This window comes from Melospiza melodia, chromosome 23, assembly GCF_035770615.1.
Source record: "Melospiza melodia melodia isolate bMelMel2 chromosome 23, bMelMel2.pri, whole genome shotgun sequence".
NCBI classification, from domain to species: Eukaryota; Metazoa; Chordata; class Aves; order Passeriformes; family Passerellidae; genus Melospiza; species Melospiza melodia.
Window position 1 is genome coordinate 9,427,195 of NC_086216.1, and position 16,251 is coordinate 9,443,445.

Below are 16,251 nucleotides of genomic sequence, written 5' to 3' on the forward strand. Positions count from 1 at the left end.
CCCCCGCACCCGGCCCAGCTGCGCGGCCAAACACCCGGGGCCGCGGCCCGGCCGAGGGGGGGGACCCTCTGCTTTGGGGGGTCCCCTCAGCCCTGGGGGTCTGCGCTGATTGCGGTGGGAGGGGATGGAGGGGGAGAGATGAGGAGCATCCAGGGGTAGAAGGATGGAGGAGCATCCCGGGGTTTTGGGGCTGGGGGAGCAGCACTGCAGGGAGACCTCCGGGACAGACGGAGGGGAAGCAGCACCTCTTGGGGACAGACGGACGGGAAGCAGCCCCTCTTCTGCCCCCCGCCGGGACAGACGGACAGGATGGAGGGGAAGCAGCCCCTCTCTGGGACAGACGGAGGGGAAGCAGCGCCTCTAATGCCCCCCAGCACCGGTACAGCCCCTCTCCTGTCCCCCGGGACAGACGGACGGGAAGCAACCCCTCTCCGCCCCTCTCTCACCCCCGGTACCTCTCAGCCCCTCTCCCGGTGCCCCTCTCTCACCCCCGGCACCTCTCAGCCCCTCTCCGCCCCTCTCTCACCCCCCGGCACCTCTCAGCCCCTCTCCTGCCCCTCTCTCACCCCCGGTACCTCTCAGCCCCTCTCCTGCCCCTCTCTCACCCCCGGTACCTCTCAGCCCCTCTCCTGCCCCTCTCTCACCCCCGGTACCTCTCAGCCCCTCTCCTGCCCCTCTCCCGCCCCCCGGCCCCTCTCAGCCCCTCTCCCGGTGCCCCTCGCCGTCGGCGGGACAGAGGGAGCCGCCAGCCTGTGAACGCCGGCCCGAGGAGTATTTGCTTTCCCAGAGCACCTTCCGAGAGCAGCCCGGCAGGCACAAAGCAGGAATTCAAGGCTGGGAGGCCACGCTGGGAGCCAGGCCAGATCACGGCCCCTGCGCGGGCTCGGGGAAACTGAGGCACGGGGGGATAGAGCCACTCAGCACCCCCAAAGAGCTCAGATATCCCTCACTGCCATCCCCCACCTCCTGCCTGGAGCATCCTGATCCCAGCTGGAGGTTTTGGGATGCCCAGGGCAGAGAGGCTCCAGCACAACATCCCCGGTGCGAGGGATGATCCCAGTCCCGAATTCCCTCCGCTGCAAGGCACATCCTCCCTCCGCCAACGCTTCCCTGAGCACCCGCAGCCAAATTCCCTCCCCAGCCCCGGGGCAGCGGCGTTCAGGCTCCAACCAAGCCCTTCGCCTGCTCCGGGCCATGAAATGAGCACCGTGAATAAACATCCCGGGCTGCAAACGAATTCCAGGGGCAGGAAACGTCCGTCGGGGGCAGGCCGGGAGTGGGAGGGATGATCGGAGCACTCCAGGGGAGCCTTTTCCTTCTGCCGCTCTTCCGTGACAGCAAAAGGAGGAAAAGCCTCGCGCAGGGCTCGGCGTGGAGGATGCCAAGGCTGAGGCACGGCGGGATGGAAGGAGATGGGAGCAGGGAGTGAGCTCTCCCCTTTCCCCGAGGAAAACACATCCCGGGCCAAGAGCAGCGGTGCCTGTGCAAGGGAGAGCGGCTGCAAAGGGAAATATTTGGGAATTGCACTGCCAAGGGGATGCCGTGGGGGGTTGTTGTCACTTTGGAGAGGAGCCTGGTGGCAGCAGGGACAGGGAATGGAGATGGGGACGGGCCCTGACAGCCAAACCCACACATGTGAGGCTCTGCTGTCCCTGTCCCTGTCCCTGTCCCTGCCCCTGCCCCTGCCAAAGGGCTCCCGGACCACTGGGCATCCTCCCAGGGGCTCAGGCTGCAAACATTCCCCCTGTTGTGCTTCCTGTTCTCGCAATCCCCCCTCCCAACACACCTTAACGCCTTCCCGAGGGGTTAACCCCTTCCCTTCCCTGCTCCCGGCTCCCTGACAAACCCTCGGGATGTTCCACTGCATTCCCACATGCGTAGAGCTTGGTTTGCCACGCCGTTTGCCACTCAACTTTGTCACTCCAACTTTGCCATGCCAAGTTTGCCACGCCAAGTTTGCCACTCAAGTTTGCCATGCCAAATTTGTCATACCAAATTTGCCATGACGAGTTTGCTACTCCAAGTTTGCCACGCAAAATTTGCTACTCAAGTTTGCCATGCCAGGTTTGCCATGCCAAGTTTGCCACTCAAGTTTGCCACACCAAGTTTTCCACTCAAGTTTGCCACACCAACATTGCCATGCCAAATTTGCCACTCCAACTTTGCCACTCAAGTTTGTCATGCCAGATTTGCCACTCGAGTTTGCTACTCCAAGTTTGCCACTCCAAGTTTGCCACTGAAGTTTAGCACTCAAGTGGCCACTCCAACTTTGCCACTGCAAATTTGCCATGCCAACTTTGCCACTCAAGTTTGCTACTCCCGGTTTGCCATGCCAAGTTTGCCATGTCAAGTTTGCCACTCAAGTTTCCCATGCCAAGTTTGCCACTCAAGTTTCCCAACCCAAATTTGCCACACCAACTTTGCCATGCCAAATTTGCCACTCCAGATTTGCCACTCAAGTTGGCCACTCCAAGTTTGCCACTCAAATTTCCCATGTCAAGTTTGCCACTCGAGTTTGCCGCACCAAATTTGCCACGCCAGATTTGCCATGCCAAGTTTGCCATGCCAAGTTTGCCACTCAAGTTTGCCATGCCAACTTTGCCACTCAAGTTTGCTACTCCCAGTTTGCCACGCCGAGTTTGCCACTCAAGTTTCCCACTCAAGTTTGCCATGCCAAGTTTGCTACTCCAAGTTTGCCATTTAAATTTGCTCCTCCAACTTTACCACTCCAACTTTGCCATGCCAAGTTTGCTACTCCCAGTTTGCCACTCAAGTTTGCCACTCAGGTTTGCCACGCCAACTTTGCACTCAAATGTCCCATGTCAAGTTTGCCACTCGAGTTTGCCACACTAAATTTGCCATGCCAAATTTGCCATGCCAAGTTTGCCACTCAAGTTTCCCACTCAAGTTTGGCGTGCCAAGTCTGCCACTCCAGCTTTGCCACTCCGAGTTCACTATGCCAAGTTTGCCACACCAAGTTTGCCATGCCAAGTTTGCCACTCAAGTTTGCCATGCCAAGTTTGCTACTCTAACTTTGCCATTTAAATTTGCCCCTCCAACTTTGCCACTCCAATTTTGCCACTCAAGTTTGCTACTCCCAGTTTGCCACTCAAGTTTGCCATGCCAAGTTTGGTACTCCCAGTTTGCCACTCAAGTTTGCCACGCCAACTTTGCACTCAAGTTTCCCATGTCAAGTTTGCCACTCGAGTTTGCCACTCCAAATTTGCCACTCCAAGTTTGCCAGGCCAACTTTGCCACTCAAGTTTGCTACTCCCAGTTTGCCACTCAAGTTTCCCACTCAAGTTTGCCATGCCAAGTTTGCCACTCAAGTTTCCCACTCAAGTTTCCCACTCCAACTTTGCCACTCAAGTTTGCCACTCAAGTTTCCCACTCAAGTTTCCCACTCCAACTTTGCCACTCAAGTTTGCCACTCAAGTTTCCCACTCAAGTTTGCCACGCCAAGTTTGCTACTCCAAGTTTGCCATTTAAATTTGCCCCTCCAACTTTGCCCCTCCAAATTTGCCGGCAGTGACCTCCTGCAGCCCCTGGCCAGGTGATAAGCGGGATCTCCTCTTCCCACATCTCCTCGTGATGCAGTAGGAATCTTTTTCTCCCCAGACACCTCCAAGAATCCTCAGCACAGCCACAGGCAAGCAGGATGACTCGTTATTGCCCGGAAAACTCCCTTCCAGGGTAGAAATTTAGGGGAAAGCCCAGCGCGACCCATCCTCCCTCCTCTCCCGGCCGCTTTGTTCTGCCCGGCTCTCCCCGGGGCCGCCCCGTCCTTGCCGGCCATGTGTTTCCCAGCCCGGATAAAGCCTCAGGAAGCTCCGTCTCCCCCCTGGGCACGACCCGCCGGCGTGAATCAGCAGCCGAGGCGTTTCCCAGGAGCCGGGGAAGGGAGGGCAGCGAGCAGCGAGCCCCCGGCCCCGCCGTGGCACCCCGGGCCCCCGCCGGAGGATGCGGCCGCGCCGAACGGGTGATTACACAAAGATAAAGCAGATCCCGCGATCGGCCTGAGATTTTTCCAAGGTTTTTTGCCGAGCCCTGAACCGCAGGCCTCCCGCCGGCCCCGGGCTCGGCGGGTGGATTTTTTAGCCGGCATGAATAAGTGACATACAACGGCTGGAAAATATTTTCGGGCAGCTTGACAAGTGTGACTGCAACCAGTAGCCTGGGCTGGCTACGCCTGGAAAGTGTAATCTAGGTGAAATCCCGGCGGCTGCAGAACTCCAGGCACGGCTGGGGAGCTCCTGCAGACGGCAAAGGGGGGCTCAGACCCCCGGCCATGTCCGTCTGTCCCGTGGTTGCGCCACGCAGGTGATGCTGAGTTTGGGAGAGGAGATCCCGTGGGGGTTTGGGAGAGGAAATCCCCCCCAAACACCCATTTTGGGGGGCGGTGTGAGTCCCCAAGAGCTCTGCACCCCGGTGGGTGATAGAATGTTGGACAGGGGGGTTTCAGCGCCCCAGTTTAGCCAAGCACCCCAAATTGTGGATATGGGGTACAGGATGGGCTCAATCGCATCCCCCTGGTGCTGGGGGCACCCAAAGGGTCTCGGATCCCACCCCAAATGCTCATCCAGCCCGGGATGAGCCCCCCCGAGCCCCGGGGCCGCTGTCCCAGCACAGCTGAGGGCACTGCGAGCCCTTCCAGCCCTTCCAGCCGCCGTTCCCAACCGGAGATCCGACCCGGATCTGACCCTGCGGCCGCTCCCGGGCACCGAGACCTGACCGGGTGAAGGCAAACCGGGGCCACGGCCGGTTCCTTCCTCCCTGCCCGCCCCAAGGGCTGCATCTCCCGGCGCTTTCCCGTTTTGGCATCCTTGGGAGCGACGCGGCGGCACGGGAGGCGCTTCCCCTTCCGCTGGCACTGCCAAGGACGGGTGGCATCACCGCGGTGGCATCGCCGGGGGTGGCCGGCGAGCCGCGGGCAGCCGGTGGCCTCAGGATACCTCTGGCATGAGGAGCACAAATCCCTCTCCCGGTGTTTTCCCTCCCCGCGGCTGCAGCGGTGGCAAAAATTTTGGTGTTTGGCCGATTTTGGAGCTCGGGGAGCGTCTCAACAACCCAAAATTCAACCGAACACTCGCACGGGATGCCAGGGGGAAGTCAGGAGGGTGGCAAGGGGTTCTGGCTCCCCGAAAAATGGAATTTCATCATCTCAGTGCTGCGGAGCCAAACGAGGGTGAATCCCCGGCTCGCTCCATGCGTGGCAGGGCCTGATCCCCCCCACCCCCGTAATTAAATTAATTAATCCCATCGGGATCTCATGAAGGCAGAACAGGAATGGGAAAGGGGCAAAAGCCAGCCCCGGGAGGCGAGGGGGGGGTCTCGGGGTGCAGGGAAGGGGGGCGAGGAGGGGACAGGGGTGAAATTCATGGATCGGGGGAAGCCTCGTCCCCAGCGCTCAGCTGGAGGAAGCGGGAGCGGGGGGAAGGCTCCAGCCGCCTCTGCCCGGACGGTTTTGCAAGCTCTGCTGTTTCAGCCCGGGAGGGCAGGAAGGGAAGGATTTTTGGCCAGAAAAAAGCCCTCGTGTAGACAGAGTTATATCAACAGCCGCCTCGGCAGCGCAGACAATGCCAGTACAGAGAAACGTGATCCCCCGCCAGACCCCGGCCCTCGCAGCGGGCTCAGCCCTGCGCGGCCCTGCCGTGCCTCAGTTTCCCCCTCCCCAAATCCTCCCATCCCCTCCAGGGCTCACAGGGACGCGGGGATTCGCCCCTCGCAGCACCCAGTTTGTTCCCAGCCCTTCCAAAACCTGGGGAGCGGCTCCGAACCCCCCGTCCCGGCACGGAGGGACCCCAACCCGCGGTGGCACCTCCGGGGTGTCCCGGGGTGGGGGACGAGCTTTGGCTGCGGGCTGGGGGAGCGGGGGGGAACCAAGAGGTGCAGAGCGCGGGCTCAGGGATGGGGCATGAAGTGGGGGGCTGCCATGGGGGGCTGGGGGCTCCCCGCCGCCTTTGACAGCTGCCGGCGCAGCCGGAGCGGGCAGGGAAAGCGGGGACCCCCTGCTCCTCACCCTGAGTACAACCAGCTCTGCATCCCGGAGCGGGAGCCGCCGCTCCCCCCGTTCCCCCGGCCGGGAGTGCCCGGGCCCGGCGCTGCGGAGCCCCGAGGTGCGTGCGGGGCACGGTCCCGCTCCCCGCGCTCCCCTTTGTCCGCCCGCCCGGCCGCGCATCCCCCCGCTCCCACCGGCTTTGCAGGGGTCCTTGTAGTCCAGGGGCTCCTCGTCCTCCTCCTCTTCCTCCAGCACGTAGGAATAGTCCGGAAAGCGCAGGGCCCGGGCCAGGAGCAGGCAGAGGAGCAGCCCGCAGCTCCGCAGCCCGGCCATGGCTCCGGCCGGCGTTTTTTTTTTTTTTCCTCTCTTCCCTCTTTCCTTCCCTTCTTCGCTGCTTTTTTTTTTTTTTTTTTTTTTTTTCCTCGCTCTCTCTCCCTTCCTTTTTTTTTTTTTTTTTTCTTTCTTTTTTTTTTTTTTTTTTTTTTAGGGAAATGAGATCTGGCGGGGGCGGGTTCAAGCGCGGAGCTCGGCCCCTGCTGCAGCCCCGGGCGCAGGGCTCGGAGCGGGGCCAGCGCCGGGGGGCGGCGGGGCCACCGGCACCGGGACCTGGCCCGCAGCCCCCGCTGCTGCCCCCGCACCGGGGCTGCCCCGGCCCGGCCCGTCCCGCACCCCCCGAGCCCCGTTTCGGACCCCCCGGTACCGACAGTGCTCTCTCCGGTACCGTCCCCATATCCCCGGTACCAATCCCGCTCTCCCCCGGTCCCGTCCCATATTCCCAGTACTGATCCCGGTCTCCCCCCGGTTCCGTTTTCCCCAGTACCGATCCCGGTTTTACCCCCGTCCTGCTCCGTTTTACCGGTACCGACCCCGCTCTCTCCCAGTTCTGTTTCACGGTACCGATCCTGGTCTCCCCCACTCCTGTTCCGTTTTCCCGGTACCGATCCCGGTCCCCCCAGTCCCGTCCCATATCCGCGGTACCGATCCTGCCGAGCTTCCCCGGTCCAGTTCCGTTTTCCCCGGTCCCCATCCCGGTCCCCTCCCGGTCCTGTTTCATTTTCCCCCTACCGATCCCGCTCTCCTCCAGTCCCGTTCCGTTTTCCCCGGTACCGACCCGGTTTCCCCCATCCCTGCTCCGTTTTCCCGGTACCAATCCCGGTCCCGTCCCATATCCTCAGTACCGGTCCTGGTCTCCCCCGGTTCCGTTTTCCCCGGTACCGATCCTGGTCTCCCTCAGTCCTGTTTCATTTTCCCCGGTACCGATCCCGGTCTCCCCCATTCCCGTTCCCTTTCCCCCGGTACCGATCCCGCTCTCCCCCGGTCCTGTTCCATTTTCCCCAGCACCGATCCCGGTCTTTCCCGGTCCTGCTCCGTTTTCCTGGTACCGATCCCAGACTCTCCCAGTCCCGTCCCATATCCCGGTACCGATCCGGTCTCCCTTGGTCCCGTAATGTTTTCCCCGGTACCAATCCCACTCTCCCCTGCTCCCGTCCCATATCCCCACTACCGATCCAGTATCCCCGGTCCTGCTCCATTTTCCCCGGTACCGATCCCGCTCTCCCCCATTCCTCTTCCGTTTTCCCCGGTACCGATCCCCCTCTCCCCCATTCCTCTTCCGTTTTCCCCGGTCTCCCCCGGTCCCGTCCCATATCCCCGGTACCGATCCAGTATCCCCGGTCCTGTTTCATTTTCTGCCTTACCGATCCCGCTCTCCCCTGGTCCGGTTCCGTTTTCCCCGGTACCGACCCGGTCCCCCCCATTCCTGTTCCATTTCCCCCCATACCGATCCCACTCTGCCCTGGTCCCGCTCTGCTCTCCCCGGTACCGATCCCAGTCTCCCTCAGTCCTGTTTCATTTTCCCCCGCACCGATTTGGGTCTCCCCTGGTCCGGTTCCGTTTCCCCGGTACCGACCCGGTTCCCCCATTCCTGTTCCATTTCCCCCCATACTGATCCCACTCTGCCCTGGTCCCGCTCTGCTCTCCCCGGTACCGATCCCAGTCTCCCTCAGTCCTGTCCCGTTTCCCCCGTAGCGATCCCGGTCTCCCCCAGTCCCATCCCATATCCTGGTACCGATCCCGGTCTCCCCCAGTCCCGTTCTGTTCTTCCCGGTACCGATCCCGGTCTCTCCCAGTCCCATCCCATATCCCGGTACCGATCCCGGTCTCTCCCAGTCCCATCCCATATCCCGGTACCGATCCCGCTCTCTCCCAGTCCCATCCCATATCCCGGTACCGATCCCGGTCTCCCCCAGTCCCATTCTGTTCTTCCCGGTACCGATCCCGGTCTCTCCCAGTCCCATCCCATATCCCGGTACCGATCCCGGTCTCTCCCAGTCCCATCCCATATCCCGGTACCGATCCCGCTCTCTCCCAGTCCCATCCCATATCCCGGTACCGATCCTGTTCTCTCCCAGTCCCATCCCCTATCCCGGTACCGATCCCGGTCTCCCCGGTCCTGCACCATTTTCCCCTGGTCCCAAACCCACCCCCCATCCCCGATCCCTCCCCCACCTCTCCGTGCACCCCAATATTTCTCCCGCCCCACTCCGGTCCCACCCGGTGTCCCCAGCCCCGCTCGTGCCACCCCTCAGTTCCCCGGTACCGATCCAGGCCCCACCCCGGATCAACCCCAGCCCCCCAATATTCCCAGGACACAAATCCCACAATGCCAGCACCCATCTGTCCCCTTTGGTGCCACCCCGTGTCCCCCAGCACCCCAAAATCACCCAGTCCCACACCCCCCGTTGGGGTCTGGTGCCCCAAATTCCCACCCCACATTTTCCAGCCCCATTTTCCCCAGTCCCATATCCCAACCCTGCTTGTCTGCTTGTTCACCCCTCACCCTGCACCCCAAATCCTGGCCAGCACCCCAAGGACTGAATGGGCACCCCAAGAGCGGGAAAAACACCCCAAGAATGGTGGGCAAGGAAGGAGCCTGGGAGGGGGATGAGCACCCCAGGAGCAGGATGAATGCAGCGGAGTGTGCACCCCAAAAGCTGAGCAAGCGCCCCAGGAAGGATGGTCAGGCACCCCAAAAGTGGAACGACCACCTTGGGGAGGGTGTGTGAGCACCCTGGGATCAGGATGAGCACCCCAGGAACAAGACGAGCACCCCAGGAAAGGTTGGGCAAGTGGATGAGCACCCCAAAATTTGTGCAAGCACTCCAGGAAGGGTGGCCAGGCACCCCAAAAGTGGGATGACCACCTCATAGAGGGTGTGTGAGCACCCTAAGATCAGGATGAGCACCCCAGGAAAGGTTGGGCAAGTGGATGAGCACCCCAAAAGGTTGGCCAGCACTCCAGGAAGGGTGACCAAGCACCCCAAAAATGGGATGACCACCCAGAGGATGGTGTGTGAGCACCCTGGGATCAGGATGAGCACCCCAAGAGCTGAAAAAACACCCCAAGAATGGTGGGCAAGGAGGCCAGGAGCAGGATGAACACCCCAGGATCAGGATGAGCACCCCAAAAACTGGGCAAGCACCTCAGGAAGGGTGGCCAGGCACGCCAAAAGTTGGATGATCACCTCAGGGAGGGCAGGTGAACATCTTTGGGATTGGGATGAGCACCCCAGGAGCAGGATGAACACCCCAGGAGCAGGATGAACACCCCAAAAGCTGAGCAAGCACCCCAGGAAGGGTGGCCAGGCACCCCAAAAATGGGATGACCACCCAGAGGATGGTGTGTGAGCACCTTGGGATCAGGATGAGCACCCCAAGATCTGAAAAAACACCCCAAGAATGGTGGGCAAGGAGCCCAGGAGCAGGATGAGCACCCCAGGAAAGGGTGGGCGAGTGTAGGAGCACCCCAAAAGCTGGGCAAACACCACAGAAAGGGTGGCCAGGCACCCCAAAAGTGGGATGACCACCTCAGGATCCACCCTGGGATCAGGATGAGCACCCCAGGAACTGGGTCAGCCCCCCAAGTGAGCACTTGGGGAGCACTCCAGGGTGATCCTAACACGATCCCAGCCCCCCAGGGTGGCCAAGGGACGGGGACACGGCCCTGTCCCCTTGCAGTGGCCCTGCTGGGCCATTCCAGCCTGGGGATGCTGCAGTGGGACCTGGCTCACCCCGTGCTGCCCCCACAAACCCGTCCCTCTCCTCTCACAGCACTCCAGACTTGCATTAACTTTGTTTTTTTAGGATTTTAAGTGTTTCCTGTGTTTGATGACCTCCACAGGGACACACTGGGGGACACCAGCATCCAGGCTCTGCTCACCAAGCCCCCAAATCCCCTTTGCCTTCACTTTTGGGGATCCCCTGCATCCAGGGCCGGGCTCATTCCCCCCAGGAATGACGGAGGAACGACGGAGGAATGACGGAGTCTCCTTCACCCCTCATCTCTGTGTCGCTTTCCTCCCCCATCAGGATCATCCCAGGGTGTTTTCCTCCTTCTCCCTGATTGCAAAACCCACATCCAGCGATCCTTTCCTCCTCAGAGCAGATAAATAAACCCCGGAGAAGCGGCTGAGGCCGTGTCCCCTGCTCTGCCCCAGCCCTCAGGTCACAAAACTCATCGCAGGGACGGGAATTCGGGGAGCAACCGCTGGATTCCACTCCGGGCTGGAGCCCATCTCCCAAGAAAACAAACAAACTCTTGGAATCCTTCTTGTTTTCCTCCCGTGCTGGGGCTGGGGAGGATGTTTGGAGTCCCTGGATGATGTCAGTCCGTGATGTCAGGGTCCAGCCGTGGCTCTCCGGGCTCAGATCTCCCCTTTCTCACGGAGCGCTGCGGGGAGCGCGGCCCGGCCCCGGAGCCGTTCCCACGGCAGAACATTCCCCAAAATCCCGGGGCTGCAGGCTGGGCTGGCCCCGGGCCTGCGGGACACGGCCACCGGCGATGCGAGACGGGGCCCCACCTGGAACGGGAGCATGGGGTGGAAATGTCCCCATGCCCAGGGAGATGGCACCTGGCATCAGGGTGGGAATGTCCTCATCCCCGGGGAGATGGCACCTGGCACCAGGAGGGGAATGTCCCCATCCCTGGGGAGATGTCACCTGGCGTCAGGGTGGGAATGTCCCCGTTCCTGGGGAGATGTCACCTGGCATCAGGGTGGGAATGTCCTCATCCCCGGGGAGATGTCACCTGGCATCAGGGTGGGAATGTCCCCGTTCCTGGGGAGATGTCACCTGGCATCAGGGTGGGAATGTCCTCATCCCCGGGGAGATGTCACCTGGCATCAGGGTGGGAATGTCCCCGTTCCTGGGGAGATGGCACCTGGCATCAGGGTGGGAATGTCCTCATCCCCGGGGAGATGTCACCTGGCATCAGGGTGGGAATGTCCCCGTTCCTGGGGAGATGTCACCTGGCATCAGGGTGGGAATGTCCTCATCCCCGGGGAGATGTCACCAGGCAGGGCCTGAGCATCAGGATGGAAATGTCCCCGTCCTCAAGGAGATGTCACCTGGCATCAGGGTGGGAATGTCCTCATCCCCGGGGAGATGTCACCTGGCACCAATGTCCCCATCCCAAGAACCTTGTGGGGATGTCACCAGACAGGGCCTGAGGTTCAGGATGGGAATGTCCTCATCCCTGGGGACATGTCACCGGGGAGGGCCTGAGGATCAGGATAGGAATGTCCCCATCCCAGGAACCCTGGGGAGATGTCAGGCTTGGGCATCAGGATGGGAATGTCCCCATGTCAGGAACCTTGTGGGGATGTCACCTGGCAGGGTCTGAATATCAGGACGGGAATGTCCCCATCCCCAGGGAGATGTCACCTGGCGTCAGGGTGGGAATGTCCCCGTCCTCAAGGAGATGTCACCAGGCATGGCCTGAGCATCAGGATGGGAGTGTCCCAGTCCCAGGAACCCTGGGGAGATGTCACCTGGCACCAATGTCCCCATCCCAAGAACCTGGTGGGGATGTCACCAGACAGGGCCTGAGGATCAGGAGGGGAATGTCCCCATCCCCGAGGAGATGTCACCTGGCATCAGGATGGGAATGTCCCCATCCCAGGAACACTGGGGGAATGCCACCTGGAACAAATGTCCTCACCCCAGCAGCCCTGGGAGGGACGGGGCCTCAGGATCAGGATGGGAATGTCCCCATCCTAGGAACCCTGGGGAGATGTCACCTGGCAGGGCCTGAGCATCAGGATAGGAATGTCTCCATCCCAGGAACCCTGGGGAGATGTTAGGCTTGGGCATCAGGATGGGAATGTCCCCATGTCAGGAACCTTGTGGGGATGTCACCTGGCAGGGTCTGAATATCAGGATGGGAATGTCCCCATCCCCAGGGAGATGTCACCTGGCGTCAGGGTGGGAATGTCCCCGTCCTCAAGGAGATGTCACCAGGCATGGCCTGAGCATCAGGATGGGAATGTCCCCGTCCCTGTGGAGATGTCACCTGGCATCAGGGTGGGAATGTCCTCATCCCTGTGGAGATGTCACCTGGCAGGGTCTGAGCATCAGGATGGGAATGTCCCCATCCCTGGGGAGATGTCACCTGGCATCAGGATGGGAATGTCCCCATCTCTGAGGAGATGTCACCTGGCACCAATGTCCCCATCCCAAGAACCTGGTGGGGATGTCACCAGACAGGGCCTGAGGATCAGGAGGGGAATGTCCCCATCCCCAGGGAGATGTCACCTGGCGTCAGGATGGGAATGTCCCCATGTCAGGAACCTTGTGGAGATGTCACCTGGCATGGCCTGAGCATCAGGATGGGAATGTCCTCATCCCTGGGGAGATGTCACCAGGCAGGGTCTGAGCATCAGGAAGGGAATGTCCCCGTTCCTGGGGAGATGTCACCTGGCATCAGGATGGGAATGTCCCCATCCCAGGAAACCTGGGGGATGCCACCTGGCACAAATGTCCCCATCCCAGGAGCCCTGGATGAATGTCACCTCACGGGGGCCTGAGGATCAGGATGGGAATTTCCTCATCCCAGGAGCCCTGGGACAAATGTCCCCACGTGGCACCAATGTCCCCCTCCCAGTAGCCCTGGGGAGATGCCACCTGGCACAGGCACGCGGATTCCAGCGCTCCTACCTCACCCTGCCCACCCTGCAGGGCTTCCTTGGCACCCTGCAATGCCAGCTGGGCAATGCCAAGGCCTGGCACCGGCACAGCCGTGAGGGTGGGGGCACCGGGAGCTGCCAGGAGCATTCCTGGATCCATCCTCAGCTTTTCCATGCCCAGAACCTGCACACAAGGAGCAGCCCGGGCTGTTCCCGGCACCTTTTCCCCACGGACCCAAGGGAGGTCCCTGTGCAGTGAGACTGGCACTGGATTGTCCCCTGTGGCCACTGTCACACAAGCCTGGGGGCTGCAGGGTGGCAGCTCCTCCTCCCAGGGATGGGATCCCCTCACTCCCAGCATCTCCTGGGGGGTTTTACTCTGATTTACCCCGCTGAGGTCCCTGCTGTGCCACAAACCTCCAGAAATCAGAATTATTGCTCAAGGAGCTGGTCCTGCCAACTTGGTGTCACCTCCTCCCTCTGCTCCAGCCTTGGGGGGTTCTGGGGGTCAGGGAGGGTTTGGGAGGGGACCCCTGGAGCTGAGGAGGTCCTGGATGGGTGCCCCAGGTCCTGGCAGGCTGCAGGAGCAGCTTCCCTGGTTCCAGAGGGGGAGATGGGGCTGGAGCCAGGGTGGGAAATGTGGGGGCTGGTGGCCCTCCCTTGGGGCTGGTGGTCCTCCCTTGGGGCTGGTGGTCCTCCCTTAAGGCTGGTGGTCCTCACTTGGGGCTGGTGGCCCTCCCTTGGGGCTGGTGGTCCTCACTTGGGGCCGGTGGGCTCCCATTCCTGGGGGTTGGGTGGGCTGCTCTGTTCCTTCTCTCTGCCCCAATTCAGTGTCCTGATCCCAATAACTTCTGGTCCTAATGGTGCCAGAATCGTCCTAATCATGCCTGATCCCATCCTAATGAAGCCTGACCCTAATAAAACCGTGGTCCTGATCCTTATTATAAAATTATAACTCCTGATCCTTATGGAACCAGCATCTCAGTCCTAATAGTGTCTGATCCCAAAACACCCAATGTCAATAACACAAATATCCCAGTCCTAACAACTCCTGATCCTAATAACACCAACATCCTGATCCCAATAACTCCTGGTCCTAATAATGCCGAATCCCGTCCTAATAAAGCCTGATCCTAATAAAACCATGGTGATTATAACTCCTGATCCTTACAGAACCAGCATCTCAGTCCTAATAGTGTCTGATCCCAAAAACACCAATATCCCAGTCCCTAACAATTCCTGATCCCAATAACACCAATCCTGACAATCCTGATCCCAATAACTCCTGGTCCTAATAATGCCGAATCCCGTCCTAATAAAGCCTGATCCTAATAAAATCGTGGTCATTATAACTCCTGATCCTTACAGAACCAGCATCTCAGTCCTAATAGTGTCTGATCCCAATAACACAAATATCCCAGTCCCAAAAACCCTTGATCCTAATAACACCAACATCCTGATCCCAATAATTCCTGACCCTAACAGTACCAGCATTCGTATCCTAATAACACCTGAGCTGAATAATGATCTCAGCACCAGCTTCCTCATCCCAAAAACCCCGATAATTCCCAATTCTTACAATGCCTCATCCTGATAACTCCTGACCCTATTAACACCAACATCCTGATCCCAATAATTCCTGATCCTAACAGTACCAGCATTCCTATCCTAATAACACCTGAGCTGAATAATGATCCCAGCACCAGCTCCCTCATCCCAAAAACCCCAATAATTCCCAATTCTTACAATGCCTGATCCTGGTAACTCCTGATCCCAATAATTCTTGATCCTCACAATACCAGCATTCCTGTCCTAATAACAGGAATGTTATTAGGAGCCTGATAATGCCTGATCCCAGCACCAGCTCCCTCATCCCAAAAACCCTGATAATTCCCAATTCTTACAATGCCTGATCCTGATAACTCCTGACCCTGATAACTCCTGATCCTAACAACACCAACATCCTGATCCAAATAATTCCTGATCCTCACAGTACCAGCATTCCCATCTGAGCTGAATATTGCCTGATCCCAACACCAGCTCCCTCATCCCAAAAACCCCGATAATTCCCAATTCTTGCAATGCCTCATCTTGATAACTCCTGACCCTGATAACTCCTGATCCTAACAACACCAACATCCTGATCCCAATAATTCCTGATCCTAACAGTACCAGCATTCCTATCCCAATAACACCTGAGCTGAATATTGCCTGATCCCAACACCAGCTCCCTCATCCCAAAAACCCCGATAATTCCCAATTCTTACAATGCCTCATCCTGATAACTCCTGATCCTAATAATGTCAGAGTCCCATCCTAATAGAGCCTGATCCTAATGAAATCATGGTGATTATAACTCCTGATCCTAATAACACCAACATCCCGATCCCAATAATTCCTGACCCTAACAGCACCAGCATTCCCATCTGAGCTGAATATTGCCTGATCCCAACACCAGCTCCCTCATCCCAAAAACCCCGATAATTCCCAATTCTTACAATGCCTCATCCTGATAACTCCTGACCCTGATAACTCCTGACCCTATTAACACCAACATCCTGATCCAAATAATTCCTGATCCTAACAGTACCAGCATTCCTCTCTGAGCTGAATATTGCCTGATCCCAACACCAGCTCCCTCATCCCAAAACCCCCAATAATTCCCAATACTTACAATGCCTGATCCTGATAACTCCTGATCCTAATAATGTCAGAGTCCCATCCTAATAAAGCCTGATCCTAATGAAATCATGGTGATTATAACTCCTGATCCTTATAGAACCACCTAATAATGTCTGATCCCAATACCACCAATATGTCAGTCCCAATAACTCCTGATCCTAATAATACCAACATCCTGATCCAAATAACTCCTGGTCCTAATCATGCCTGATCCCATCCTAATAAAGCCTGATCCTAATAAAGCCATGGTCATTATAACTCCTGATCCTTACAGAACCAGCATCTCAGTCCTAATAGTGTCTGATCCCAAAAACACCAATATCCCAGTCCCTAACAATTCCTGATCCCAATAACACCAATCCTGACAATCCTGATCCCAATAACTCCTGGTCCTAATAATGCCGAATCCCATCCTAATAAAGCCTGATCCTAATAAAATCGTGGTCATTATAACTCCTGATCCTTATAGAACCAGCATCTCAGTCCTAATCGTGTCTGACCCCGATAACTCCTGGTCCTAATGATGCCAGAATCATCCTAATAATGCCAGAGTCCCATCCTAATGAAGCCTGATCCTAACAAAATTGTGGTCCTGATCCTTATTATAAAA

The 16,251-nt window shown here is 58.5% G+C and overlaps 1 protein-coding gene across 2 annotated transcripts in view; it reads right to left on the reverse strand.

The window, feature by feature from the left end:
- Nucleotides 1-6,347, reverse strand: part of BMP1 (bone morphogenetic protein 1) — a 34,007-nt gene extending 27,660 nt beyond the window's left edge. For both annotated transcript variants that reach the window (XM_063175173.1, XM_063175174.1), the window contains exon 1: nucleotides 6,193-6,347. In XM_063175173.1, coding sequence (XP_063031243.1) covers nucleotides 6,193-6,331 — 139 coding nt within the window. In that variant the 5' untranslated portion in view covers nucleotides 6,332-6,347. The remainder of the gene's footprint in view (nucleotides 1-6,192) is intronic.
- Nucleotides 6,348-16,251: the final 9,904 nt, after the last annotated feature.